This window comes from Syngnathus leptorhynchus, chromosome 2 (genome assembly GCF_054491065.1).
Source record: "Syngnathus leptorhynchus isolate UIUO chromosome 2, UIUO_Slep, whole genome shotgun sequence".
Taxonomy (NCBI): Eukaryota; Metazoa; Chordata; class Actinopteri; order Syngnathiformes; family Syngnathidae; genus Syngnathus; species Syngnathus leptorhynchus.
The window spans coordinates 18,265,150-18,292,792 of record NC_141196.1 but is presented as its reverse complement, the minus strand read 5'-3'; the positions used below and the strand labels follow the sequence as shown (position 1 = coordinate 18,292,792).

The following is a 27,643-nucleotide window of genomic DNA, read 5'->3' as shown; positions in this document are numbered from 1 at the left end:
ATTAAATTGTAAAAAAAAAAAAAAAACAACGGAAAAACCTGAAGTTGAATATATACTTCATTTTTCTATTTTTATGATTAAATAGCATTACAAAATTACAAAAATTACAAAATAAAGAAGTTGCTTGAAAGAATTATGCTTGTCATATTTTTTCCTTCTTTTTCAACCAACTCTGTGTTTGGCTATCTTAAATGTAAGGGACAATAGAAATAATGAAACAAAGATATACTTCCACCAACATTTGGAGTTGATGAAGTGGTCATCCTCACATGGTCTTTACGCGCCTGCCAGCCAGCTGCAGTTTGCGCAGTCGACGCAGGCGCAGGCGGAGACGCATTTCCCTGGTGAGCTGGCCACCTTTATTTAGCTTTTCCATCTTGATCCTCAGCCGAGGCTCCTTGGCCAGGCGGAAGTCGCAGGTGGTGGGGAAGTAGTCGTACATGACCTGGCAGGTGCGTGAGGATGGCAGGTAGCCGCTGGCGCTGGCTGTCACACGGTACTCGCCGGGATTCAGCAGGCGCCAGTAGTCTCCGCCGGCAGCTATGCGGGAACAACACAAATGGAAGCTGGTGGAAATCTAGTCCATAAATATAAAACAATGTAGGACGCACTGAAATTTCAAAGTACCTGTCTTGCAACCCACCAAGGTGACAGTCATCACCCTAGAACACGTGTCCCAATACTTTTGTTGTATGAATGTTTAAATTGATTGATATTACCTGATCGGATGTGGTGGTCGATGTCTTCTACTTGAATGACGGCGTCTGAGATTCCCGCTTCCGTGTCTTTGTCGCGGATCACGCCTTTGATGCCTCTGTGCACCTGGAACACGTCAACCGTTCTTAGTTCAGCAAAAAGCTGCCTGTGCCGTGGACATTCTAGACCTTGTGGATTATTTCTCGTCATTCTGTTCATTTGTGCGACGTATCGGTTAAAAATTCTTTTTTGGACCTTTTTAACTGTGGATGAAGTTGCGTACTAGCACCTGCTCCATGTAGACCAGCAGAGACTCTCGGTTGTTCTCCCACTCGATGGGAAGCTCGCTGGCGTGCGGGAACTTGTCACAGGACAATTCCACCGTTACCTCGAAGCAGTTTGTGTGCAGGTAGCTGAAGTCATTCATGCCTTCACACACACACACACACACACACACACACACACACACACACACACACACACACACACACACACACACACACACATGAAATGAAATAATCTGTAAAAACGTTACGGCTAAAAATATGTTCATACTTCCAGGTACGTTGTGCCAGTCAGCACCATTGATGATGTTGTTGTAGCGGACAAAGTCCTTATTGTGGCACGGCCGTCGCTCAGGGTTGGACATCACCTGCAATATTAGAGAGCAAAGAGGCTTTGTTTGTTTGTTTGTTAGCAACCATAAGAGAAATGTATTCAGGCCTGACGAGTCATCTGCCAAAACTGGTGGCTGCAGGCATTTAACCAGAAAGTAAAAAAGAAACAAGATAAGCAAGTAAAGTGTTATGCAAACCAGCCAGCCATGAGAACATGAAATTCAGGTAGGATCAGCTGTCATAATGAATAATGAAATCAAACTGGGAACTAACAAGAAAACAAGCAAATTATAACAAACAATTTCCTTTTTGGCAACTAACCAGTAGAGCCTTCCATTTATTTAGGTAACAATAGGTCATATTGTTAAAGTATCAAGCCTTTACAGAAGCTTGGGAATAAATAAAAAAAGGACAGGAGGAGCCTGATATTGTTGCGTGACGAATAAGGTATTTTGCCAATTTAGGCAATGGAGGCACAATTCACTTCTTGGCATTCATCAGAGAAGGCCGAAATTAATTCGGACTCGACGAGTCAGCACTCAGCAGCCTTATAATCCTGTTGTAAAAAAAAATAAATAATAATAATAATATATGGTGGAGCATGAAATCAACTGACAGTCAAATGGAGGCATTTGTTGCTTCTTGTTCAGTACCAGAGGAGGACGCAATTAATTCAGGCCCAGATAGTCAGCTTCTTAAATCAGAGAATCAGAGAAAGAACAGGAAGCAAGCAAATCATGTAAGGGGAGCCGTAACAACCAATCACGGCTCATGCAAGCTACACCGTGATTGCCCTGAGCACCAGATGACAAGTGGCAAAATGTGTTTTTAAAGGTACTAATAGTACATAAAAAGTTATCACGTTATTTTTATACAAACTATGACCTTTTTACTGGCGACGATGGTTAAAAGTATCCCTTTAAAAACACAGAAATTGGTAGTCTTGTCTTTCATGAGGAGACCCACAGAAAAAGTCATGCCTGGAAGACACAGATAGTCGGCCATTTTGAAGAGTCACCTGATTGGTGCTGGCGTAGGCTGCGGCCAGCCATCGGAAGAAGCTTTCGTCCGGGGTGGGTGTGTGCTCTCGCGGTGCCCAGTCACGGGTCATATCAAACGGGTACGTGACCACCAACTCTCCGCCGTGAAGGTTAGCGCCAAGAACAAACGGGATCTCGTGCATCCAGTTGATCACGGCTCTGGTCTCAGATGCTACCTGCCGGGCGGACGGATATAGAAAGAAGGCAAGGTGACGGCGAGGGGGGCTACGTACAAAAGCGTCCTCCGAGGTGTACTGCTCGGGAATGGGGAAGTAATGGTTGATGAGTTTGGAGCGGTTCGTCTCCAGCTCCAAGGCGGTCCACATGACTGAGTTGAGGTCAGCAAAGTTGTGGTTCATGTCGATGCCTTCGTAGCTGTACCGGCCCAGAGTCCACCCAGACAGTTCCGAGCCCTGCGGGGGGGACCACTCGTTGATATTGGTGGGCAAACGACAGGTGTTAGTATTTTTAAGAATGATCTAACCAATCCAACTGTAGTATTCTTATCAAATGGCTCCACCAGACAGGCCAGAAGGGACAAACCTTTTTGAAGGCCATCTCGTATCCGTCGGGGTTCATGGAGGGCAACAGGTGGATGCGAGTCTCTTGGACCAGGTGGACGACCCGCTGGTTTCCGAGCTTATATTCGCGACACAAGAACTGCATCAGGTTGAGAAGGAGCTCGCGACCCAACACCTCGTTCCCGTGCATCCCTGCCACGTAGCGGAACTCCGGTTCTCCTGCACAGCACAAAATTCAGTGGCGAAATCCCACTTCATTCTCACACATTACACCTTAACAATGATGTTTTTCCCTTGAAATTTTAAGGCTGTGCTGCTGCCATTTTGCATGAAAGAGGCCTAGCGTCACGCACAAACATGCGCGTTAGCGTACGTTTGTCAAATACTCAAGTATGGAATGCATGCCTTTTCCACGTGGTAGTGTCAAATATTTCTTGAGGAGCAACATTCCAATATAATTTCCTTGGAGGTTTTTCTAGCCACCCTATGTGTGGAAGTCTTGTTGCACTCAGTTATGGGGGGAAAAAATTAAATGGACGGATACTCCCATGATGCCTTTCGCAGCTAAGGCGGGAAATGGTATGGGATGTCGGCGAAGCTGAAGAGGCCAACGATAACATTTGTGCAAGAGGAGAGTAAACTAGACAAAGTTTCATTCAGAGGCAACTTATTTGACCATGCCCTGCAAAATCCACACAGGGAGATTTTGAAAATGAGTTACCTGAAAACAAAGTGGCTTCTGTCCCTCATAACACACCTTCAAATGCATCAGGGGCAACTTCAGATGCAACTTCTAGCATAAAGCAATGCCTCAGAAATTTGACAAATCATGGAAATATAATACATCTATTTCTATTCAAGAAAAAAAAAAGAGACTTCCTTACCGTATAATTAAAATGAAAAAAAAGGAATATTTTAATCTTTATAATTTCCACATAAAAAAAAACAATTCAGCATGATTTGTTTTTAAAGAAATAAAATCACATTTTTAATAAAGTTTTAATCTCCGGTGCAGGGGAGACTCTGAGGAAGGCGGTAATGCCTATAAAATCCAGAATACTCTGGCGATTGTTTTCATATTTTCAGAGGTTGACGTGTGCATAGGTAGAGATGTAGATGTTAATTTTGAGAACGATTTTCTGACATTAAGCCAGGTTGAGCTGTATTACATTGTGTTTCATTTTGACGGCTTTGGCAATGAGGCCATCATCTGAAATGATTATTGTTGAGTAGCTATTTATTAAAGGTATTGTGATAAATGGATACTACCTTGAACCGTTTTGCCCGTGTGGCCTCTCTTCAGTGGGGGGAGGCTGCTCTTACTCGTACTCGACTTAGCATTATCAAGATGTTGAAACATTAGCTGTAATGCTTCCTCTAATGCTTTGTTTTTAATTGACCATGATGATTTTTGGCAAAAAATCAATGCCATCGATGAAAAGTGATTGCTAGTGCAAGAATAATGACTCAAATATTTTTACGTTTTCTAATCCGGTAAAATGGCATTATAGGAATAATATACAAACAGACAAAGGGAAAGTTGAAAGGCCAGGGATACAAACAAACTAAAACACACCAATGCTTGGGAACTGTCAATCTGATTTAACAGCTCTGGGAGTTCTAGTGTTAACAGACGGCGCCCTCGTGGGGTTGACAACTGCATTATTACATCAGCAGGACTAAAATGCCAAGAACAAACTTTGGTGCTATCTGTAAATAGAAATGTATCTCTGTTCACAACCAACTGCCTTCACTGCACCGTGAAGATCCTGGTTGGCTGGGCAGGGAAACAGCAGTGATAGCTCAACGTCTCTCCTCTTTGTTGTTTTGACAAATAGACGCAACCACACACGTGCAAAGATTGACTAAAGCTAACCCCAAACTTGGACAATCGATATAAATTCTCAAGAGTAAAGCTGCTTTCAAAAGAAGTGATTTTACCAGAAATAAGTCACCACGTAAGCTACTATAAGGCCACATTACTGTATTTTTCTTTTTTGTTGGATTACTTAGTAGCAATACAATTTTAACCTCATTAAATCTGTTTTTTTTTTTTTAAATAGCTTTCATTAAATTGCTTTTTTAAGATCTCTGAATATCATGACTTCTCCACTAAATAAAAAAGTACAACTTTAGTCTTAATTGCTTTGTGGAAAAATGACAACTTTCAACCCTCCCCCAAAAAAAAAAAAATGTACAACTTCAACTATTTATTTCAAAAACGTACAACCTTAATCGCATACCATTAACGTCAAGTTAACACTCACCCAGTTCGTGCGTGCCCGGGTTGTCTGAAATCTCCATGACGAGCAGCTGTAGCCCAGTGTAGCTCTTCCCGATGCTGTACAGGCGGGTGATGTGGGGGCACGCTTCATTCACCGCCTTCATCAACTGCAAACACCAGGAAGTCAATTTAAGAAAAGAATATGATAAGATACGATTCCCATTTGGAGGAAATTGTGCTGTGTCGTGGACACAGTTGGGCAGCTTGAAACCTGCGTCAAAGAGGAGGACAAAACAATCTTCGCTCCATCTTAGACCAGATTCTACAGCAAGAATGGCCAACTGGCGGCCTTGATATAGTTTATTTTTTAAACTGTACTTGCAAAACTGTTCACACATGCTTTAAAACTAGATAATTTTCCCATAAAATGAGTCAGTACCATCAAAGTTGTGAAAATCGTTCTCAATTAATTTGTCTCATTGTTTTGTACTTTTGCCCAAAACAATCCGGATGATTAGGCCCAACACCGATGATGACTTGCAAAACAGTTTACCCATGAGTCAAAACTATTGTCTAATAATCACTAAGTGACAGTATTAATTGGAGTTGAAATCATTTTGTTTGTCTGTGGTCTGATCTCAGGATCCAGGCCAGCAGAGTGTGAATGTTTGCTTTGTGGCCACCGCTCGTGCGCTGCCGCACTCAAAAAACACCTCACAATATTTATTTTGTGGTTGGACGGCAACAGGAGCGCATGGTGTGCCACCGACTCCCACCCCTTCTTCATCTTTCCTCACCTTCCTCATCTCTTTGTAATTGTGGTGCCTGAAGTCCAGTTTGTCCCGGGTGACTTCCGTCTGCCATGGGTACGCTATGTTAGGATCTGGAACACAAACAGAGTGACGTGCAGAGGTGACGGGCAAACTTGGGTGGCTTAAGGGATCACCTTTGACTTTTTAAAGTGGACCGATGGGTTAGGTCATACGGAGAGATGAGATTTAAAAAAAAACAAAAACACAACTTTAAATGTGCTAATAAAATGCTTGATTAGGGTGTTTGTTCTGGACAGTCAGTCCCGTGCACAGATGTTTATTACCAGAATACCATTATGTAAATGTGTTTATTATATTAATAATTGTATCTTATTATTTTTTTTATTTGAATTAAACACTCAATGTGTATGTACATTTTGTATATTATTTGCAATAAATTTAATCAAACATCTATGCATGTAGTCAAATTATTTGACATGTTATTTGTATCAATTATTTCAGAAAAATACTGTTGATTTAATAATATTTTATTAATGGATTATAACAATTATTTAATTAAATAAAGGAAAACTTTGTTTTTACAAAGCTTGCAATGTTTTACCAACTTTTTGAATTTGATCATGATTTATATAGTAATGAAATAATCAACCAATAATTTAATAAAATGAGGTACTTAATTACTACCCTGCGTAAAACAGTACATCTATGATGTGCTTCATTTGATTATTTATCAATTTTATTATTGATCAATTATTTACTAAAATAATTCAAAACAAGTTTAAATAACAAAGTAAAATGTTTATTTGACTCATTTTTTGTTGAATCATTTTTATTGTATAATTTTTAATAACCTAAAAACTTTAGTACCTGGTAGCGTACATCCCAGCACCTCAGCCCTGAGGCAGATGTTTCCCTGAGTCCCGTTCTGGTACCACGTCTGAGGGTTGATCCGGATGTAACGCGCCACCGTGGACGTGTTGAAGACTGCCAGCACCGGTGTCTCCGGGTCACGGTTGCCTTGGAAAATCTACACGTCCACACACGCACATAGGAACAGAGATGCGGTGGAGGGATGTGTAAAAGGGTTACGGCGGAGGGTTACACTTACAGCTTCTTGAGTCCCGTTCATGCATGGTGTCCACAGTTGGGAGTCATTACTGAACTGCACCTTATACGTGTAAACCACATCCCAACTGCACAACAAGCAAGCATTGTCGTCAGAATTCTTGAAAAGCCCCAAAATTATACCTATTCTCTTTTAATCCCAAAGATTTTTTTTAACTTGGAAAAACACCACATTACTATTCTCATTTTTTTTCTTGAAATAACAACTGATCTCATGAAACTGTAACTTTATGTTGTTTCATTGTGATAAAATTATGACTTTTTGAATAGAATTTTCCCATAAAATATTTTCACCCTAAAAAAACATGTAAAAAAAATGTTTCCTAAAAAAGAGTAAAGTACAACTTTATTTTTTTGTTTACTTTAATCATGCAAAATAACTTTTTTTTCAAAAAAAATTACTTATTTAAAATATTGGGAATATTGTTCTATAAAATAAAGAAAATAATAAATAATAATAATTTTAAAAAAATCCAGAAAGTGTTTGATCATTTGTGACATTACATTGACTATTTTCTATAAATGAGGATTTTTCTTTTTAGATAATGAGTTATTCTTAAAAAAAATACAAATGAGTCAATAAGAAAACCAATAGACACTGTTTGACAGGGGACAATGTAGACAACTTTGCTATTTCGCAGCGCTCCCTAGTTTTCTTCCCTTAGTACCGACCTCCAAATGGAACTGCGCCCCTGCAGGATGACACCAGTGAAGCGCGTCAGTCTCAGAGCGTCCACCTCAAGCCACTGCTTAGTGTTGCGCTCATGGGCGCACCAGGCTCCGTCGTAAATGTCCCCATCCTCGATCCCCGACTGCCAGGTGGGGGTGAGGGAAAAAACATGTCTCCACCACATTTTTGCCGTCACAGCAAAAGGTTTGCGCTCACCTGGATGTTGAGTCGGCCGCGGTGGGGACCCAGGCCTCGCCGCTTGTAGGATGACGCCCTCAGCTGGGTGTCTTTTACTTTGAGGGACTCCAGACCCAGCGGAGGACATTCTGAAGATGACGCCCACGCCATTTGATTGGTACAGAAGAAAAGTCTTAACGAGGTCCAGGGGTAGACACACTTTCAGACTAATGTTGATTGATGAAAGGTGACATTTATCATGAATAACTGGCGAAAGAAATGATCTCACTAATTATGGGTGAGGACTTTGCATGTCAAAGTCAAAGTCCGCTTTATTGTCAATTTCAATGCCCTTCGCATTTGTGGATCATTTCAAGGTGGTGCATTTATTTCTACAGTTCTTATAGTAAGTGATGATTAGCTTCTTCCAGTGTGAGTGTTTTTTTTTGGGGGGGTGTGTGTGCATGTGTGTCAAACTGTAGCGTAGATTTAGAAATGTTCAGGGTGCTCTGTGTAATCTTGTGGTCCTGCAGGATCTGGGAATAGGAAAGCAATTAGCACTGATAGACAGTTTGACACAGAAATATTTGGACAGCAAATAGCCCATTCATACATCACCACAACGGATTTGATTGTTCCGGAAGAGGGGTCCTGCAGGAGACTTTGCATGAAGGGAGTATCACAGAGTTCAACTTATGGACAAAAGTATTAGGCTACCTCCCAGAGTTATGAGCACAATCTGTTCTCAATGTCAAAACAATAATGTGGCAGGAGTATATTAAAAATTCTGACAGTGTCTCTGAAATGGCCAAATCTAACTAAAACAGCAGACTTTGTGTCTTTAAAGTAATGGCTTTGAGAGTGTTGGAGTGCTCAGACATGCCAAAGACATTGCTAGGTAAAAGAAGGTGGATTTTAGAATTCGCGTGAGTAGCCAAATAGAAAGGGCTGCATCAAAATAAAATGGTGGATTTGCTGAGTCTTTTCAGGCATGGTGTCTTGAGGCTTTTGGTGTGTCTGTGCGTACACTACTAAGATCTTTCTAAGTGGGAGTGGAATTTTAAAAAAAATCTGAGAAATGTGACAGAGGGAGAAAACAATTCCAGTTGTAATACATTGCATAGGCATCGGTGTGCCAATACTTTTGTCCATCCAGTGAGTAGTGTGTGGATTACATGCCATACAGCACTTAATTGTCACATACACGCAAAGTCATCTCATTGAGTTCACGCCATACATACGTGTCACCGTCTCCTTGGGGACCACCGGGCTGGCCTTGGATTTCTTAACAACCTTTGGCTTCTCAGAGGCTACTTTTACTTTCTTGAGGACACTTTTGGGCTTCTTTGTAATCTTCACGCTCTTGATTGGCTTCCTCTCTACAAAAAGGTGTGTGACATGCATTTGTCAAAATACTCCAGGGATCAAGAATTGGAGACATTTTTTTCCACTGCATATTTCTTGCCCTAATAAAATCGGATCAATTTAGGGGCAGTACTGTCTTGTGCACTGTGCCAGCCCTCATCCCACTTTTTTTTTTTCTGCAGTTTTTTTTATTTTCCTGCAGTCATGCGCTATTTAAGCTCATATCTTGTGCATCACATAGGGACAATAAGCCTGTAATGTCCAGAAAAATAAGTTTCGCTCCGGGCTGGTAATGTTAATTGTACATTAGCCCCACTGTGATGTCACAATCTGGCGAAATTTCAAAATGCTCACTCGCATACATATTTTGAAAAACACGCACATAACTAAAGATTAACGCGGTAATTTAATTTCACGCTTGATGAGCAGGGAGGCATTTGGGAAACCCTACTATTAAAAGCAAATTCCCATAATATAAAGTGAAATGACAGCAGAATGGTTACATAAAACAGTAAACATAACAAAAAGCAAAATAAAAAAAAAGGTTTTACCTATGTGTAGAGGAGTTTCTGGCACCTTAATCGGAGTTTTTCCACTGTTGGACTTCGCAGCCCGGCTGCTGTCAGCGGGCGCTGCTGGAAAAGAGCCCGTCTCGATGGAGGTTCCTTTGGGCCGTGCCGTGCGAGTGTACCTGGCAGCGGCGGTTGCCCGGCAAGAGATGAGCACCGGAGAAATACAAAGGAAGAACAAAAACAGAGTCAAGTGCTGACTCAAAGTTGGCAAGGTCATTTTTCTTCTTTTTTTTATTTTTATTTTTTTATAAGAAGTTGCACCGCTGTACTGCTCCGTGTCCGTCAAGTTAGAAGTGGTGGGCAGATATTTCCGGTGAATCTAAGAAATAAAAGTATTTCTAAGACAACAGAAAAGTAGTGCAATTTAGGCCGGAGTGAAAATATAGAGCCGCTTCTAGGAACATGGTGTTTTGTTATGAAAAGAAACTTTTGGCCTGTGATTAGGTACACCGAATGGACACTTCAATAGGTACACTACACGAGGTAAAAAAAAAAAAAAAGAATAAATAAATAAATAAGAAGGTGTAGCAAATGATTCAGTGAAAGATTCTTTTGAACAAATCTTGAACTGGAATGCACATCACTAGTACAAAAGAGTGCAGGCGACCCAATGTGTCGGGTCAAATTAGCCGATTGGTTAGTGACATGCGTTCTCGCTCGGTAAGAACTTGGTTCGATCCCAGGAATGAGCATTAATTCATTTTTTATTTAATTTTTTACCTCGTGTAGTGTACTTATTGAAGTGTCCATTAAGTGACGTCACTCGGACACTCCATTAGGTACACCGCCATTTTTAGGTGTACCTAATCACAGGCGACTTGATTAGGGAAAAATCATGGTCAAAGCTTAACTGAAAGTGAAAAGTGCCACACCCGCCCTCACCCCCACTTTCCGATTGGCTGTATATCTGTGACGTCACTTGGACACCCTATTAGGTACACCGTCATTTTCAGGTGTACCTAATAACAGGCCAATTCATTAGGGAAAAATCATGGTCAAAGCTTCACGGAAAGTGAAAAGTGCCACACCCGCCCTCACCCCCACTTTCTGATTGGCTGTTTGATCTGTGACGTCAATTGGACACTCCATTAGGTACACCGCCATTTTCAGATGTTCCTAATAACAGGCCAATTCATTAGGGAAAAATCATGGTCGAAGCTCAAAGGAAAGTGAAAAGTGCCACACCCGCCCTCACCCCCACTTTCTGATTGGCTGTTTGATCTGTGACGTCACTCGGACACTCCATTAGGTATACCGCCATGTTAAGTGTTCCTAATAACAGGCCAATTCATTAGGGAAAAATCATGGTCGAAGCTTAAATGAAAGTGAAAAGTGCCACACCTGCCCTCACCCCCACTTTCTGATTGGCTGTTTGATCTGTGACGTCACTTGGACACTCCATTAGGTACACCGCCATTTTCAGATGTTCCTAATAACAGGCCAATTAATTAGGGAAAAATCATGGTCGAAGCTTAAATGAAAGTGAAAAGTGCCACACCTGCCCTCACCCCCACTTTCTGATTGGCTGTTTGATCTGTGACGTCACTTGGATACTTCATTAGGTACACCGCCATTTTCAGATGTTCCTAATAACAGGCCAATTCATTAGGGAAAATTCATGGTCAAAGCTTAAATGAAATTGAAAAGTGCCACACCCGCCCTCACCCCCACTTTTTGATTGGCTGTTTGATCTGTGACGTCATAAGGACACTCACTGAATGAGTGCAGACAGCATTGCTGCCATGCCATTGCCAGGCGACACACGTTAGGCCGACATTGATGTTTTAATTTTGTATTTGTTGGCTTGTTGTTTGATGGTGTTATTATACCGAATGTGTTTGTGTTTGAATAAAAGGTTGAAGAAAAAAAAACGTTATGCCGACATTTGTTATTTTGAGGGACACCAACTCATATAACAACGTAAAACACAGTCATATAAAGCAGTTAACCAAATGTCTGATTTTTATGTTTTAATTGGCGAATATAAAAACAAGGAATAAAACAACAGACAAGTTTTAACCAATATGTTTATTTAAAAAAATAATATTAAAAGTAAATTTCAAACCAGCAATATAATGTGAAATTGCAGTAGATATATTGGATAACAATATTTAAGCATATACATGCATACACGTTATTTAAAAACTACTATAAGTAAATCGTAAATCTACACTAGGAGACGTAACACGTTCACTGACTGATCCGTTGATGCACGGGAAGGCAGTTCACCCATTGACCTTTCAGTGAACAATAGTGAACGAATCACTTCCTAAAGTGATTTGTTTTTTCAGTTCATATGATTTCAACCAGTACGTGTGTGATTTACAGTAAAAGCTTATTAGCATTAGCACAACTAGTGGCACGGTGTCCGCCCTGAGACTGGAAGGTTGTGGTTTCAAACCCCAGGCGGGTCATACCAAAGACTATGAAAATGGGACCCATTGCCTCCCTGCTTGGCACTCACCATTAAGGGTTCGAATTGGAGGTTAGATCACCAAATGATTCCCGAGCGCGGCACCGCTGCAGCTCACTGCTCCCCTTTCCCCCAGGGGATGGATCAAAATCACACTGGGATGGGTTAAATGCGGAGGACAAATTTCACCACACCCAGATGTGTGTGACGACGATCATTGGGACTTTAACTTTAAGTTGAACACAATAGCACACTGCTTAATCAGCTTTAATAAAACAGTTAAGGTGAAAAGACAATGGAATAAACTGCCTGGTCCAGAACTGAGATGGTGATTGTTGTTTCTAACATGGATTAGAATAATCCCATTGAAATTGTTTGTCACTGATACTTCAGGGGGAAAAAGCATAAAAACTCCTATAAAAATATTTACAGAGTAAGAAAAAATGCAGTTGATAACAAAAAATTCCACCCACGAACACAAAATCTTCTAAACTCCCATGGGAATCCACCAACAAGTGATGCGTTCCTTGCTTCTTCGGATTTTCTCCAGGGGTTCGACAATGCTGGTGGTCTTGCCACATGCAAACAAGCAAGACCGAAGAGTTCACATCTGGGATCTTTCAGGGCTTCCAGAGTTTCAGGAGGCCGTCTTCGCCGTAGGTGGCGATGAGGTTCTGGTGGGGGTGATGGGCAATGCCGATCACGTCCTTCTCGTGGACCTGAGAGTAAGGATGGGGAAAGTGTGGTGATGAGCACTTTCTTTTCCCCAAAAAAAATACTTGGCCGCTCGTGCTTCGTACCGTCAATGTTCTCTCCAGCTTGCCGGTGACGGTGCTGAAACAGTAGAGCACGAAGTCTTCGCCCACGCAATAGATCCACTCGCCACGTGGTGACAGTGTGCAGCACACAAAATCACCTCCTTCCCTCTTACCTGAACTGAAACTCCTCACGATCTGCAATGCATCCAAAGTGATGACATTTTATACATACATAAAAAGCCCCACTCAGTTTGTGCTGATGAGAAAGCTTTGTGTTCTACGATACGCAACAATGACATCTAGTGAATCTTTCCGGCACAACACCCACTGACTTGCTCAGTCAAGTCGGCTGAGTGCAGTTGAGTGAAAATTGGATGTGCGTGCACGCGTGTGTGTGTGTGTCTACCTGTCCCTGCATGTTCATGATGACCACAGTGTTGGAGCGGTTGCACACCACAAAGTGTTCTGGGTTCTTGGGCAGCAGGAGGACGTTGTTAACGGTAATGTCGGTGCCGGCCGACGAGCCGAGCGGCTTGAAGGTGCTGCTGCATTCTGTTGTCTTCACATTCCACACCTGAGGTACATAAGGATTCAGGTTAAAAAAACACACAAAAAACCCAAAACAAAAAAAACGATATGCGGCGGGCACACCTTGACTGTTCCGTCGGAGGAGGCGCTGATGATGTGGTGGCCGTCAGGGGTGAACGTGGCCTCATTGACGAACGACGAGTGACCTCGGAACTCCTTCAGGGACTTGCCTGACTTTAGCCCATGGATCCTGACAAGAAAAAAAAATTAAAAAATAGTTATCACAACTATAGTATTTTGTCACTTGTATTTTTTTTTTTAGGAGTAGCAATGTTGCGATTATTCATATTAATTTATTAATTACATTTATTATTTAGCATTTAGGATACAAAATTAGCACTGAATATGATGCACATCTGGTACATTAGCATATGCATTAAAATCAACAAATGTGAGGTAAATACTAGAGCTGTGCACAAATGGACGTTAATTTGTTCACTCATGAGTTGGTAGGCAAATTAATAATCAAATCATAATTTGCGAACTTGGTTGAAATGACGTGACGTCAACAGATCTGTCGTTTTACTTGCACGTCCATTGAATTCCTTTGGGAATTCAGATTTGGACTACGCTACGAGTCCAGGCATTAGTAAATTTGGAACATTGTGTAAATATAGATCGTTAAATGTGACATCAGTAATGCTAGATTAGAGGTGCATACACACATATACTGTCAAATGGCACAATAAAGCGCAATATAAATATGATCTTTATTCTTCTTACAGGATTCAAATATGGCACATTGGAGGTGTCCAGACAGTAAACAGAATGTAAGATACATTAAGTGCATAGAACATGACATTACATTTATGTTACAGTGAAGGTTCAGTCTGACTGAGGAGGCTGGCAGAGGAATCTTCTTACCTGATTGTCTGGTCAAAGGAGGCGCTAAGGATCTGGCTGCTGTCCTTGCAAAAAGTGAGGCAGGTGACTCCTTTACTATGCGCGCGTTCGAACCTCCTTAAACACTGTCCGCTCTGGATCTTCCACACCTGCCGTCACATTGGATGCACAGAGAATGTCAGCCATTGAGAGGTGTGCATGCACACACACACACATATATACAAAGGCAAACAAAACACACCTTAATCTTTCCGTCTTGGGCGCCGGTGGCCAACATCTCCGTGTCACGACTGAAGCTCATGCATAACACGGCATCGTCCATCATCATCATGTTATCCTGAGCCTGGTACTTGAGATCCTTAAAGACACAAGACAGTACTGGCAAATGAGGTGAACATTTCTTACAACACACATCCCACTTTTAAACACCTCGAGCGCTCTTTTCATTTACCTTTCTGATTTTGCCCGTGGTGAAGTTCCACACCTCGATGAAGCCGTCCACAGAGCCAGTCACCAAGTACTGCCCGTCAGGAGAGAACCTGGAACATTCCACGTGGGATTTTTGGCCAAACTGTAAAAGAAATTTGATGTTGTGAGCCTTGCATAGAAATAATCCAAGAGGACACTGGGTAGTCAAAAATCCGGTGCTACCTTGATGAGCTTGCTGAGTTGCGTGGGGAAACGCTCTTCTTCGACATCTTTTACGGCTGCTTTGCCCCTGAACAAGTCGATGGTCATCCCAGGGGGAAGAAGACCCTGATGCTGCTGCCACTTGAGTGACTGCTCACAAAAACAGCAAAACAGTAAAAACTACGACTATAGTAAAAAGTATGGCTGAATGATTCAGGAAGATAATTTGATTGCAATTTTTGTCAATATTACAACCGCTATTCCTTTTATTTTCTCAACAAACAAGCTATAAATCAATCTGTATAATAATGAACACGAAAAGAGCTATTATAATTTCACCAGTTGGAGACATTAGATTAATCAAAAGTCACAAAGCAATCTTCCAAATTAAATCTTAATAAGGGTTTTCCTTAATTTACACGCATCAAAATATATGCACTCAGCGACTGCAGCAGCACAACACACTCAGGTGCAAAATGAGTGGGACAAGCTCAGACAGAAAGACTCTTGAGACTACTTCTGTTGAATCTCGGTAAACAGTCCTCCAATATATAGAACAAATAAGTTACTTAACAAGACATATTGCTCTATCTTGTGATTGAATCTTTTATTTCCCCAACTCTGTCTTTCCTCTTGGCTGGTGCTTAATGAATCATGAGTCTGTATCAACATTAGTCCCTGTGGACAATGACCACAAAAAAATCCCAAACAATAGCGAATAACATGGGACAAATGAACAGATCTCGTTGGGAATTACTGAGTGCCGGATGTCATCGTCATCACAAGTTTGTTAAGCTATCACGTGCACCAGAAGATGTGATGGAAATGGATCACCTGGCCCAGCAGAGCCATCAGACGGGATGGCGGCACCACGCTGACCTCTCCTGCCAAGGCCTGAGCGATAGCCGCCCGACGTTTCTCCTTGCTGCTGCCATCTGGATATGCCTGCAAACCAACTCATTAGGATCATGCTTAATGAGCCCCGAATAAGATGATTAATAGAATGATGACAAAATGAGACTTCCTCACCTCACGGGGATCAAAGTAGGAGCGAGCCAGCAGGTTCTCCAGGTGGATGTACCTCTCCGGCTGGGTCTGCTTCAACATGATCATTGGGTCCGTTTGCCTGAGGAGGGAACGTGCCGCACCCAACTCTCTCAGCTCTATGAGCTCCAGCACAACCTGTACACAATACACAGGAACAAATGTCAATGCCATGCTCAGGCCGCGGACGAGAGAGAGAAAGAGACAGAGAGTGAGGCATAGAAAAGGAAGTGAGCTGACCTGCTCGTAAAGGTCTACGAGAGTCTTGTCGGGAAGCTTGAGGGACTGGATGGCCTGGAGGACAGTGTCCCAGTGACCGCTGTTGATGTCGGCCACAAAGCTCTCAATGCTGTCCACTGTGTTGAGCGACACGGTGGTCTCCTCTTGGAGGGTTGCCAGCGACCTGTGCAGGTTGTTCTCCTTCAGGTACTGCATGATGAGTCGGACCACGCTGAAAGTGACACAAGTCAGGGTGGTCAATTTTACAGCGAATAAAGTATAGTGGATTTTGCTTTTTTAAAATGGACAGAGGCGCACAGGTCACTCGCAGAAGTAAAAAAAAAAAAGGTTAAATATACGATTAATGTATGTAGAATTATTTAATTTTATTAAAAAGCACACTTTTATTTTACACTTACAGTGGGTCTTGACTCAATTCACTTAGTTCAAAACAGTCATATAGTAAACAATGTATCATGTTCTAATGATTGGAAACGCTTGGAAACGCCATTAATCTGTTCCAGCATCCGAACAGACATCACCAAAATTGTTTGTGATGGGTTTTAATGAGGAAAAAAAATTTACCCTACATGAATGTACTTTGGATAAAAAAAAAAATCCATCCATCATCCAACCACCCACCCAATAAAAGTAAAGATAATGTAATAATACCCTGGATGTGGGCAAGGAGAGCCCCACTTAGCCGTCTATAACATTGATTTGACATAAAAGTAACGTGGTCACGGAACAAACTCCTGTCCTTGTTATTACTGTAATTGGCAGTAATATGAGATTTCCCCAGTAATTCTATTTCTGCCAGAATAGGTTTTAAACAAGTACTTTGGTACACAGCTTGGGGAGTACCTACGTCACCGCTGGTTATCGAGCCCTCATTTTTTCCATTTTGGACGTTTGTTTGCATCCCGAGCACTTGACTTCACGGTAGCAAATAGCACTAATCTGGCCCACGATGAAAACAAGTTCGGAAAGACTGCTCTAAAATATACTAGCAGATGCGAAATAGTTTTTTTTACGCCTACTTTAAGTTGCTTCAGCTTAGCCTCGGACCGCTCACGCTAGCGTCGCCAGAGACCGGCCTCGCATGCCAGGACAACTGACTGCAAGTAAATGCGAACAGTAAGCAAAAGGAAGGAGGGGGAATATTCCGTGCACTACACATGCCAAATGTCAAGGCTTTGTTTACTCACTCTGCCGATTCAATCTCCAGAGACATATTTCGTTTTGTAATGAACAAATACAACAAGAAACAACCCGCTAACCAGTAGCTGGTAACCCGGAAGTGGACTAAGAAGCGCTTCTCCTCTTGGTGGTTAATGGCCGTTTGCAAATAGGGTGCTGCCATCTATTGGTCGGTTTTGGTAGTGAAGCAATTTTATTCTAAGAGTAAGGGTGAATTTATTTATTTATTTATTTATTTATTTATTTATTTATTTATTTATTTATTTATTTATTTATTTATTTATTTAAATTAGAAAACAGAAACAACCAACAAAGATCAGGATCATTTGGAGAAATAAACTAAATGAGCTATCACGTCATGGATAATGTTTATCGTATTTAATGAGATCAGGGATAAGCAACTTAAATGATGGAGAGGGCTACAATTTTTCATCAACACTTCTCGGGGGCCATACAGAACCACACACTTCCTAACCAGCTGTATGACAAGATTGTATTTTAAATATGGACAAAATACATGCATGTTTGTTCTTTTGGTGAACCAATGCGCATTATGTTACCTTAATATATTGTATTTCATGTTTTCTCAAAGGATGTATAAAAGATACATCTGTGACATTTTCTATGTGAGTTGTCAATGTCGACAAATACTATATAAAAGCAGGACTAGTGTTCTCATACTGATAAAGACAAGTTCTCATACTACTGCATGACTTTTTTGATAGATTGTGTGTAGTTCTTGATGAAGTGGTGGTGGGACAGAGGTGTCAAAAGCATTGCGCTCATAAGCTGTACTTAAGGAGGATTCCAGATGCATGTGTAAAAAAAGACTTATTCAAGTACAAGTCGTGATTCAACTGCACAATAAAAGTATCCTGTAAAATGTTTTCAATCCGTTTTCATAATTTAAACATAACTGTTGTCATCATTTACATATCACTAGAATCTCTGTCGCAATCACGATTATCATTATAATTATTCAAGTGCACCAAAACAATCCCCAATGTCCATAACAACAACAACAACTCACATTACCATGCATATCTTGAAGCTCACTCACCAGAATTAGTAAATAAATAATTTATTGTGATGTGAATCACGATAAGCCATTTACATACGTATGTCAGTAGACCAATCACCGGCCACAGCACAATAATTCATCACACCATAATAATAATTAAAATCACCATGAAAATGATCTTCTTGTCACCAAATACAGATTTCATAGTAGGATAAAAATCTCCAGTCATGATAACAATGACATAATCATAACAATCAACAGTTACAATAACAATTATTCACATCACCAGAAGAATTGTTGACTTTGTACGTGTCACCAGAACAATCATTCATATCATATCAACAGTGTGGTAATGTAGTAATTAATGTACGTACGCTGAACCATCAGTTCATCACTGTTGTCGTTGACATGTGCATGCAGCAGGGGGCGCTGCGTGCACACATCCTCCCTCTCTTCTCTGAAGGTCTTTCAAGGTTAACGTGTTTTGATGCTCGGAGGTGGGTAATGGTGACATCATCCGCAGTTTGGGTGAAGAAGAAGAAGAGGCGGTAGCGGGATGGCTTCAGGTTTGATTTCACCATCTCCCAGCAGGACAAAACATTGAGGGGCTGCCAGGAGAATGATGGTGGTGGGATAAAAGCGAGAGCTTGAGGGGAAGAGGAAACAAAGGCAAAGGCCCGCAGAGAATTTCATCAGGGGTGGGCAAATAGTTCAAATTTAGAGTTCAAGGGCCACATTAAAATTTTAAAACAGACAGATTGGCCAGGTTATATGTACTAGATGGTGTTAATTGAACCAATTAATGTCTATTTTAGTAAACTCATGTTTATTGTATACGAGACTTACGAATTCATTGTGTTGCAATAACGTCAGGAGCACAAACCTTCATTTTATTTCCTGTGGACGAAATGTGATAAAGCTCTCCACCATAGAATAAAAGAATCATCCATTATGTGTTTCAGTGTCACCATCACAGCAGATTTGAATCTTTCATATTGAAAGGTTTTGGGAAAAGTCAGCCTCTGAAGCCAATTTCATTTGGCAATGTGAAATATAGACCGCATGCTGATCAGGTGTAGAAAAAGTCTCAAAGCAAGCATACAGGCAAGCATCGAAATACAATTTCTCCGATTTTAAACTTAATAAAAACATTGTTATGGTATTGTGACTGAATTAATATTTTTCGGCCTATTCCTCCGCATCGACTGCAGCCAAAAGATCTGGCTTGGGCATCTGTTTGGATACCTCTTGGACGTTTTCTTGGGGTGTTCTGAGCACATTCCACCGCCTTGTGGATGAGCCAAGACATGCTGGTGAGGAACTGTCTACGTTGCTGAACCATTACTGTCATTTCAAAGGTCTACTTTATGCGTCATGTTTCAAGCAGTATTAAATGACATTCAAACATACAGTAAACTCCATTACTCAAAACAACTTTGCAGATTCACGGACAATCAAAAAAAGCAATCTGACTTATCCGACCCGGACATTCGGACAGCGGTCGTATTGGAAAAAATCCAATACGTATTTGATCTAGGACCACAAATGAAAGTGGCCCAAGTCAGATTTGAAAAAAAAAAATCAGAATTGAGCCCTTCAGACTATCTTAAAAAACAGATACAGGTCGCATAAAAAAATCGAAATTGAGCTGTAGTATGACTGTAGCCAAAGTGTCTGGGGAGAGGGAGGTCTTGGCTTCCCTGATTAGGTTTGCGGCCTTCTAAACCCCGAATCAGTGAAAGAAAATGGATAGATGAGTGATTTAAATCAAATGGTGAGTGACAGAACTCTGAGGGGATAAAGCTTGGGAGGTCGCTAATGGTATTGATCCCATAAAAAGGAGGGCGTCCCGAGCTAATGCGCTGATATTTATTAGCCTCTCGACAGCCTGGATGAGGCAAACACGCAGCAGCGTTCAAACAGACATCCCATGAGCTCGCCGGCTCGAAAGCAAAATGAGGGGTGGGCATAAAGCACTGTGTCGAGTACTCGGAACACGGCGAGCTATTTCCTTTTATTTCTCCATCCACTCGGGTATGCGGCGCAAACACAAGCGCTGGGCGCTTTGGCAAACGCTAGCGAGGAGGCTTGTGGGCAGATAAACATCGAGCATTGCACACCCACACACAGACTACGTCACCTTTAGATAAAAACAAGACAAGGTGTCATGGGTTCATTCAAATGGGATCATATCTTGCCAGTTATTCATTATAACTGCCATCGTTCACAAAAAAACAGAACAAGTAGAAGCGATCCACGGAGAAAAACAGTACACTCTGGAACAGACGGATAGATGCACATAACATACAAGGCATGCCATACGATTACTTTTACTGTTGCCAGTTACTAATCACGACCACTCCATGACTAGAAAAATTCCACTAACGTAAAAAAGCATAGTCCGTAACAAATTAACACATGCCCTCACAACATGTTATCCCATTACTGCAATACAGTTTTTCCTTGCCAATAACCTTGTGCATGGAAATAAACAAAATGCTGGTAAAAAATGTTTTGCAATTCTTTTTAATCATACTTTGCTCCCCGAGTTTATTTATTTATTTATTTATTTATTTATTTATTTATTTATTTAGCTGGGACTCCAAAGCTGACTGTTTTTTCTGTAGCACATGATGATAATGATAATGATAATGATAATGATAATAATAATAATAATAATAATAATAATAATAATAATGATAATGATAATGATAATAATTTACTCAAATTCATAGATTACAGGTTACATGGATTTTTCTTCATGAGAGCACACGGTGAAATCCATATTGTGCAAGCTTTTATTGGTCAAACTCAAAAACAAAACCTGGAAAATATCTCAAAAACCTAATGTGCTAGAAGAAAAACAAATTCTTAAAGACGCACCAAAACTACTCTAAATGACATATTAAGTCCGCTGTGGTTAAAATGAGCTGTTGACCAAAGAAGAAATGTGAAAATGTGAAAATAGTGAAATGTGATTGTTCCTTAACAGTTATACACCATCTTGCACAATCTAAATAAACACTATGACTGGAAGTAAAGACATATGAAAAAGCCATATGAAAAAAAAACCTAACCTTGCCAGTTTCACAAAGTAACACGAAATCTAATTGGACAATCTATGATGATGAGTAGATCCACAAAGAGAAGGCAAATACTCAGGAAGTTGGCCATTTTGGTTTGAAGCAACCATTTGGGCGTCCTTCGTTCAAAGTATTTGTACTTGCACCTCCCTTTTCTGGAGCATGGAGAGTGTGTCAGCCTGCAGTGAGGCTGTTAGGTAGAATACAGGAAGAATGCAAAAAAGTCATTTGGAGCTAATCAACACTGTTTGATAGTCTGCAGGGATGTGGGACATGATTGCTTTTCTTTGTTGTCCACCAGGTTTTAAGCATGGACTCGCGGGAGACTAATTGATTCCCAGAGTAGGGCTCGTTGGCATGCACAAGCACAATAATAAGTAAATCTATCTTCTGTCAGGAGCCTCGGTGGGAAACCCCATCGCAAGGGAGGCCAAAAGAGAAATTCAACTTCATCTTTACTGTCTTTTGGAATCGATTCTCGCTTTTACATCCTGTGGTTAACGTCACCCAACTGCCTAACACACAAACATTAAAATTAGTAGTACTGTAATTGGACAATCACTTCTCAAATGAGTTGAACCTCTAAAGAACCTTGTAAATGGCCAAATGAAAGAGAAATGGTTAATGCCGTGTGCCTTTTCAACTATGTCTTCCTCGGACTTTTCTTTGGAGTCTGACTGTCGGGCTTCTAGGGCTAAAATTAGCAAAAATTTATTCTGAGCGCTTTCTGAGTCACCGACCTTTGTCACCACGCTCTGCCCACATTCGATGGCAACTTGGACATATGGTCACATTCACACAAAATCTCAAGAACAACCAAAATGGAAGACTTCTTGTTCATTTTATAGCAAGGCTTCTCGAGACCTTTTTCTAGATCTGCTTACGGTAGACATGCCTACCAAATTTTAGGTTGCAATGGGAAGCTGGCTGAATTTTCCCCAAATCATTACAAGGTTTGATGTGTCATAATGAGTCATTACACCTGGTTGCCATGTTCCATAACCAAAACTTTCCGCTTTTGAACATCACACATTTCTCTACCTCAAATGAGGTAAAACTCAAACAAAATCTGTCGGCCAAGTTGGTTTCTGAAGGATATAAATAATCAAATGACTACTTTGAAGCAAAATGGCAGACGTCTCAGACATAACTTTTGCGAGTTTACTCATTATAGACATTGCTATTAAATTTCATGACTACTAAATGTTATATTGGTAAGAAAAATAGCATTCAGGTTGATTAAAAATCCATGAGCCCATGGAAATGATACTTTCCTCAATTTTGAATCACTAATCTGTCAAGTATGTGAGGTTCAAATTCATTAGCTGTTAGACAAAATTCCTAAGGCTCAGCCTTTGAGAAACCCCAGGGAATTCTCAAAGTGACCCCCAAATTATTGCTTCAAACCAAAAAGGCTGACGTGTTTTTCTCACGCATGGGTTCTTTAGTTTTTCGTGATTCCACTCACGCCTACCAAATTTCAGGTGACTTTAAGGGCTGAATTTTTTCATTCTTAATGAAAGTTAAAATGAGAATTGGCTAAAAAGAGCAGAAGATGACTGCTATATACAATATGGCAGACTTCTTTCTTATCAGGCATGGCTTCTTTTTCGGTGATCTAGTTTTGTGTCTACTCATGGCAGACATACCTACTAAATTCAACGCAGCCAAGAGAAACTGACTTTTTGTCTTTTATTTGATAGCAATCTGACAAACTCTGGCCCTACAAAGTCATTGGAAATGGCCAACGTCAGCTTAAAATGTCTGCCACTGATTGTTAGACTAAGTCAACCAATGGTGGAAAGTCAAATAATGACGTCCTTCCACATTGACACATCCCAACAGGTCATAATGACCTGTCATCATCATCACAGATCAAGCACGCCTGCTTCATTCTCTCATCACTGAGTCAATTCACTCTTGGCTTTTTCCAGCAATGGTATCATACATCTGAAATGTCAGTCCCCTAGGTGCTCCTCGAACCTTCCCTAATTGTTCTAGGTGGTGTTTCTATGACACAGAGGAAACGCTGAAGGTGTTCATTCGTATGGAAAAATTGTCTGATTAGGGATTTGAAGGGACTGTGGTACCTTGATTTACCGGTTTAATCTGCACCATGGCCAAGATTGTAACTAAATCTGCTCAGAGAGTAATTCAATTTTCCCCACTGGAATCAACTGAAATGCTCCCCCAAAGCTACCACGATATTTTTGCTACTTGTTGTTGATTAAAAAAAAAACAACAACAACACTTTAGTATACCTAATATATATCGTTGCCCACCGACAGAAAATATACTACCAAAATAATGTTAAACTGTTAATTTAATATGCAAAAAATGGATATACTTTGTTACGCTGTCATTGATGAAAAATAATACTAAGTCATCCAGTTGCCAGTCACTTGCATTGAGTGGCCACGAGCTGCCACCAGCTAATATTTTTTTAACATATACCGATGCCAACTAAAAAAATGTAGTAGGATTGAAGCTAACAAACCACATGGCTGAACATTAGTTACTTTTTTACATGCTGCACAACTACATTCCACCAAGCTCCCTTCACACCTTCTCGTCAGCTAGTTGTAGGGCTCTCTCCTATCGTGCCCCTTATGGAATCGTCTCTCACTGGATGTTCGAGAAGCCAACTCCACTACAGTTTTAAAATGCCATCTTAAAACCTTTTTACTCAATAGTATTTTTTTATTATTAATATTCCTTTTGAGTTTTATTGTTATTTTTAATTGCTCTGGGGTTATTTTCCACTTTATTTGATATGGCATATCCAAAGTGATGACTCATAACTCAAAAATGTGTAAATTGGAGTTATCGTGGCCAAGGCACCAGTATATTATCAAATGAGCAGTTGTAGTGATCCTGTCATTGTGTTTCCACGTAAAGACAACAAAATGGAAATGGTTTCCATCACGCTATTGCAACTGTGCGTTGAATTATGGATGGAAATAAATTAAATACTCGGAGCTAAAGGTGGTACTAATCATTCATTCCCCCCCACCTTTTTCATTATCTTTTTATGGTTTATATGAATAATTGACAATGTAATAATGCCACTGTCACTGAGAACACGATCACATCACTACTTATTCACTCTAAATAAAAATGTTTTAATCAGCTGGCCCACTTTCTGGTCTACATTAGCCTGGTGTTGAACCAGATTCTTAATTTTGTTCTAAATTATTGTTATGTTTGCATCATCCATAATGATGCAACCTCATACAAATGCATTGATTTTATGCTTTCATGTTATGGTGCTTAACGTGCATTATAAATAAATGATGCAGGCATGTTGTATTTATATGAAAAAAAATGCAAATGTATGTGTTTGTATAAACTGCTCATGATAACTTATTGTTGCACGTCTTTAGTGACGCCCTACAAAAGCACTGTTGAACTTATCAACATACAAAATGTACAGCTAATCGGGGAGGGAGGTTTTGTGTTTCATTATATGAATGCTTATTATTTGGGAAATCTTTGAATTTTGGGCATCATGAGAAAAGAAATGATAGCATGGCATAGTATCTCCAGAAGCCATACTTAACAAGACAAAACAAGTCTGCCATTTTGGGTTGAAGCATCCATTTCTAGGTCATTTGGCTTTGTGACGCCCAACAGGAATAAAATATTTCGGTAGGCGAAGCACTTTGCTCTAAAAAGGTCTTTAAAAACAAATTTGACTTGACTAAAATTAATAAATCAGCCCCCAAAGTCAGTTTTACTCAACAACCAGAATTTTGGTCGACCTACATAAATGTCTCAGGAAAAGAAAAGACAGGAAATCCAGTATTTTAGTTTGACGCTCAACTCAACTTTATATCTAACTTCAAAAACAATGGCAGCTGTAACAAAGTGCTGTATATAAAACATAACAAACAATACTGTAGTAAATCAAATAAAAATAATAATGTTACAGCTGGCACGGTGTGACGCACTGGTGAGCACGTCCGCCTCACAATTAGGAGGGTGCGTGTTCGATTCCACCTCCAGCTCTCCCTGTGTGAAGTTTGCATGTTCTCCCCGTGCCTGTGTGGGTTTTCTCTGGGCACTCTGGTTTCCTGCCACATTCCAAAAACATGTTTTGTAGGCCGATTGAACACCCCAAATTGTCCCTAGGTGTGAGTGCGAGTGCGGATGGTTGTTCGTCTCTGTGTGCCCTGCGATTGGCTGGCAAATGGTTCAGGGTGTCCCCCGCCTACTGCCCTATGACGGCTGGGATAGGCTCCAGCATGCTCATGACCCCCGTGGGGACAAGTGGTACAGATCATGGATGGATGGATAATGTTACAATCAAATAACTAAATGGACTTTTTTTCCATTGGAGTATGTAAAGCAGCTATTTTGGGGTCATTTAGGTCTTTTCCAGGGGTCTTTCAAAGGTATTGTTATTTGGGAGAATTTTTCTGATTGTTATCAAATTTCAACCTTGTATACTCGACAGATGGGTGAAGTGCGATAGTCAACAACATACATCAGGGCGGTGCTGCACAGTGCACACCCACTGCTTGACGTGGGATAACGCTCAAAAGGATTTTCCCGTTAAGAGTCACACACACACACACACACACACACACACACACACACACACACACACACACACACACACACACACACACACACACACACACACGCCCTTTTCAAGCACTCCAGTGCACAGCTAAATAATTGATTGAGCGTTTTTTCCTGCGGGAAGCGAAGTAGGCCAACATGTCTGCTGGTGCGTTCAAAGACCTCCTCCTTTCTGTCTGCCAGCACATCTGGATTTTACCAGCAAAAGTGGCTACTATTTGGTCATTGTAACCTTTTAGGATAAATTGCTAGAAATAAAATTAAACGCAAGCTGTGATGTGTGAAAAGTATTTACACGGGAATACGAGAAGTCGATCTATGAATTAAGCCTCTTTCTTGCTGGCGATCATCAACAACAAAAACAACAGTGTAACTGGAGGGGGAGAAACCAAGTCAAACGTTTCAGAAGCTCCTGGCTTGGATCAAATGTGATCAATGTGTCAGTAGCTTGCTGCTAATTGTCCCATCAGCGAGTGACAAGATGGCAGCCGTCAGCCATCAATGTGGGACATTGGAGAATGAGGACGGGTTTTGGAGGGAGGGGGTTTCCATCTTGAGGGTGTATGACAGAAAGCATTCATGCTTCGTCCTCACATCTGGACTTGTGTCGGCTGAGTGGATTTCCCTTTATTTCCGTTAATCAAGCCACTCACATTTGTTCATTCAGTTCTGTGGTGCATTCAGGTGCAATCAAGGGAATTCAAAGAGGACGTTTGATGAGAAAAATTTAATTGGTGCTACGTGTCTCGTTTGTGTTTCCATAGTGGGCCTTTTTTGTATGCGTTCTGAATGCAACTCTAGAAGCGGCAATTGAAGAGGTGAGAAAAAAAAAAAGTTAACTTTGTTGTTGAATGTCTCCGCAGGCGGAAAGCACAGTTGGGAGTGCGGAGGCTGAAATGCCTGCCGTGATGAACACAAGTACGAGAACCACACAAGACACAAGTGGGAGGAGCTGGAAGAGTTAGCAGAGACACAACGTGAAGAAAAGTGCAGCAAAGACTCCTAGTTGGCTCCCATTTTAGAAATGGCGACCACCTCTTGCAATCTTTTCTGTACATCAATGAATGACACTAACTCTATACTATAGAGGCTGGTGCAACCCCAAACACGCGTTTGTGTTATCACTTCAGTCAGGTCAGAGTTCAGGTCATTTATTGTGTCATAATGAATGCTCTTGCAGATCTCACCAGTGATTTATTAGAAAGGTTTGATACCACCATTTTTGGGGAATCCACGGGAGAGTAAAATTCAAGTTGATATTGAGGATATGATACTGATCTGATATTTTGTGTAAAATATACCAAATGTGTCTGGTAAAGTTGGAAAAAAAAGCTTTATTTCTCATCAAGGCTTCATACAAAACATCAGAGGAATTATTCATTTTGAACTTGGAAGTATATTGAAGGAGTAGTCACGTTAGACCATTTTACTTTTATATACTCAGTGACTTCAATTGAAATTGCCTGAAATTATATATGAA

At 40.7% G+C, this 27,643-nt stretch overlaps 2 protein-coding genes across 2 annotated transcripts; both read right to left on the bottom strand.

Moving 5' to 3' along the window:
• Nucleotides 1-129: 129 nt before the first annotated feature.
• LOC147061116 (putative carboxypeptidase X1) lies at nt 130-10,057 on the bottom strand. Its single transcript, XM_085904865.1, has 15 exons — nt 9,760-10,057; nt 9,085-9,222; nt 7,883-7,992; nt 7,669-7,808; nt 6,980-7,064; nt 6,739-6,898; nt 5,896-5,981; nt 5,142-5,265; nt 2,897-3,093; nt 2,587-2,766; nt 2,332-2,529; nt 1,252-1,348; nt 986-1,125; nt 720-822; nt 130-540 (listed from the first exon to the last, which is right to left on the bottom strand). The coding sequence occupies exons 1-15, from the start codon at nt 9,995-9,997 to the stop codon at nt 266-268; spliced, it is 2,271 nt and encodes a 756-aa protein (XP_085760991.1). The 5' UTR covers nt 9,998-10,057; the 3' UTR covers nt 130-265.
• A 2,387-nt stretch (nt 10,058-12,444) lies between these two features.
• smu1a (SMU1 DNA replication regulator and spliceosomal factor a) lies at nt 12,445-17,622 on the bottom strand. Its single transcript, XM_085904866.1, has 12 exons — nt 17,484-17,622; nt 16,297-16,507; nt 16,042-16,194; nt 15,847-15,957; nt 15,034-15,162; nt 14,834-14,953; nt 14,624-14,740; nt 14,404-14,531; nt 13,603-13,729; nt 13,358-13,525; nt 12,994-13,146; nt 12,445-12,912 (listed from the first exon to the last, which is right to left on the bottom strand). The coding sequence occupies exons 1-12, from the start codon at nt 17,507-17,509 to the stop codon at nt 12,814-12,816; spliced, it is 1,542 nt and encodes a 513-aa protein (XP_085760992.1). The 5' UTR covers nt 17,510-17,622; the 3' UTR covers nt 12,445-12,813.
• Between the last annotated feature and the right edge of the window lie 10,021 nt (nt 17,623-27,643).

Bases quoted from the DNA above. Each gene is read 5' to 3' on its own strand.
- LOC147061116 (XM_085904865.1), bottom strand. From the start codon at position 9,997: ATGACCTTGCCAACTTTGAGTCAGCACTTGACTCTGTTTTTGTTCTTC. The intron at 7,809-7,882 runs GTGAGCGCAAAC...CCCACCTGGCAG, and splicing joins GCGGCCGACTCAACATCCAG to TCGGGGATCGAGGATGGGGA. The intron at 1,126-1,251 runs GTATGAACATAT...GTGTGTGTGAAG, and splicing joins CTGGCACAACGTACCTGGAA to GCATGAATGACTTCAGCTAC.
- smu1a (XM_085904866.1), bottom strand. From the start codon at position 17,509: ATGTCTCTGGAGATTGAATCGGCAGA. The intron at 16,508-17,483 runs GTGAGTAAACAA...TGTCACTTTCAG, and splicing joins CTGGAGATTGAATCGGCAGA to CGTGGTCCGACTCATCATGC. The intron at 16,195-16,296 runs GTCAGCTCACTT...TATTGTGTACAG, and splicing joins TCGTAGACCTTTACGAGCAG to GTTGTGCTGGAGCTCATAGA.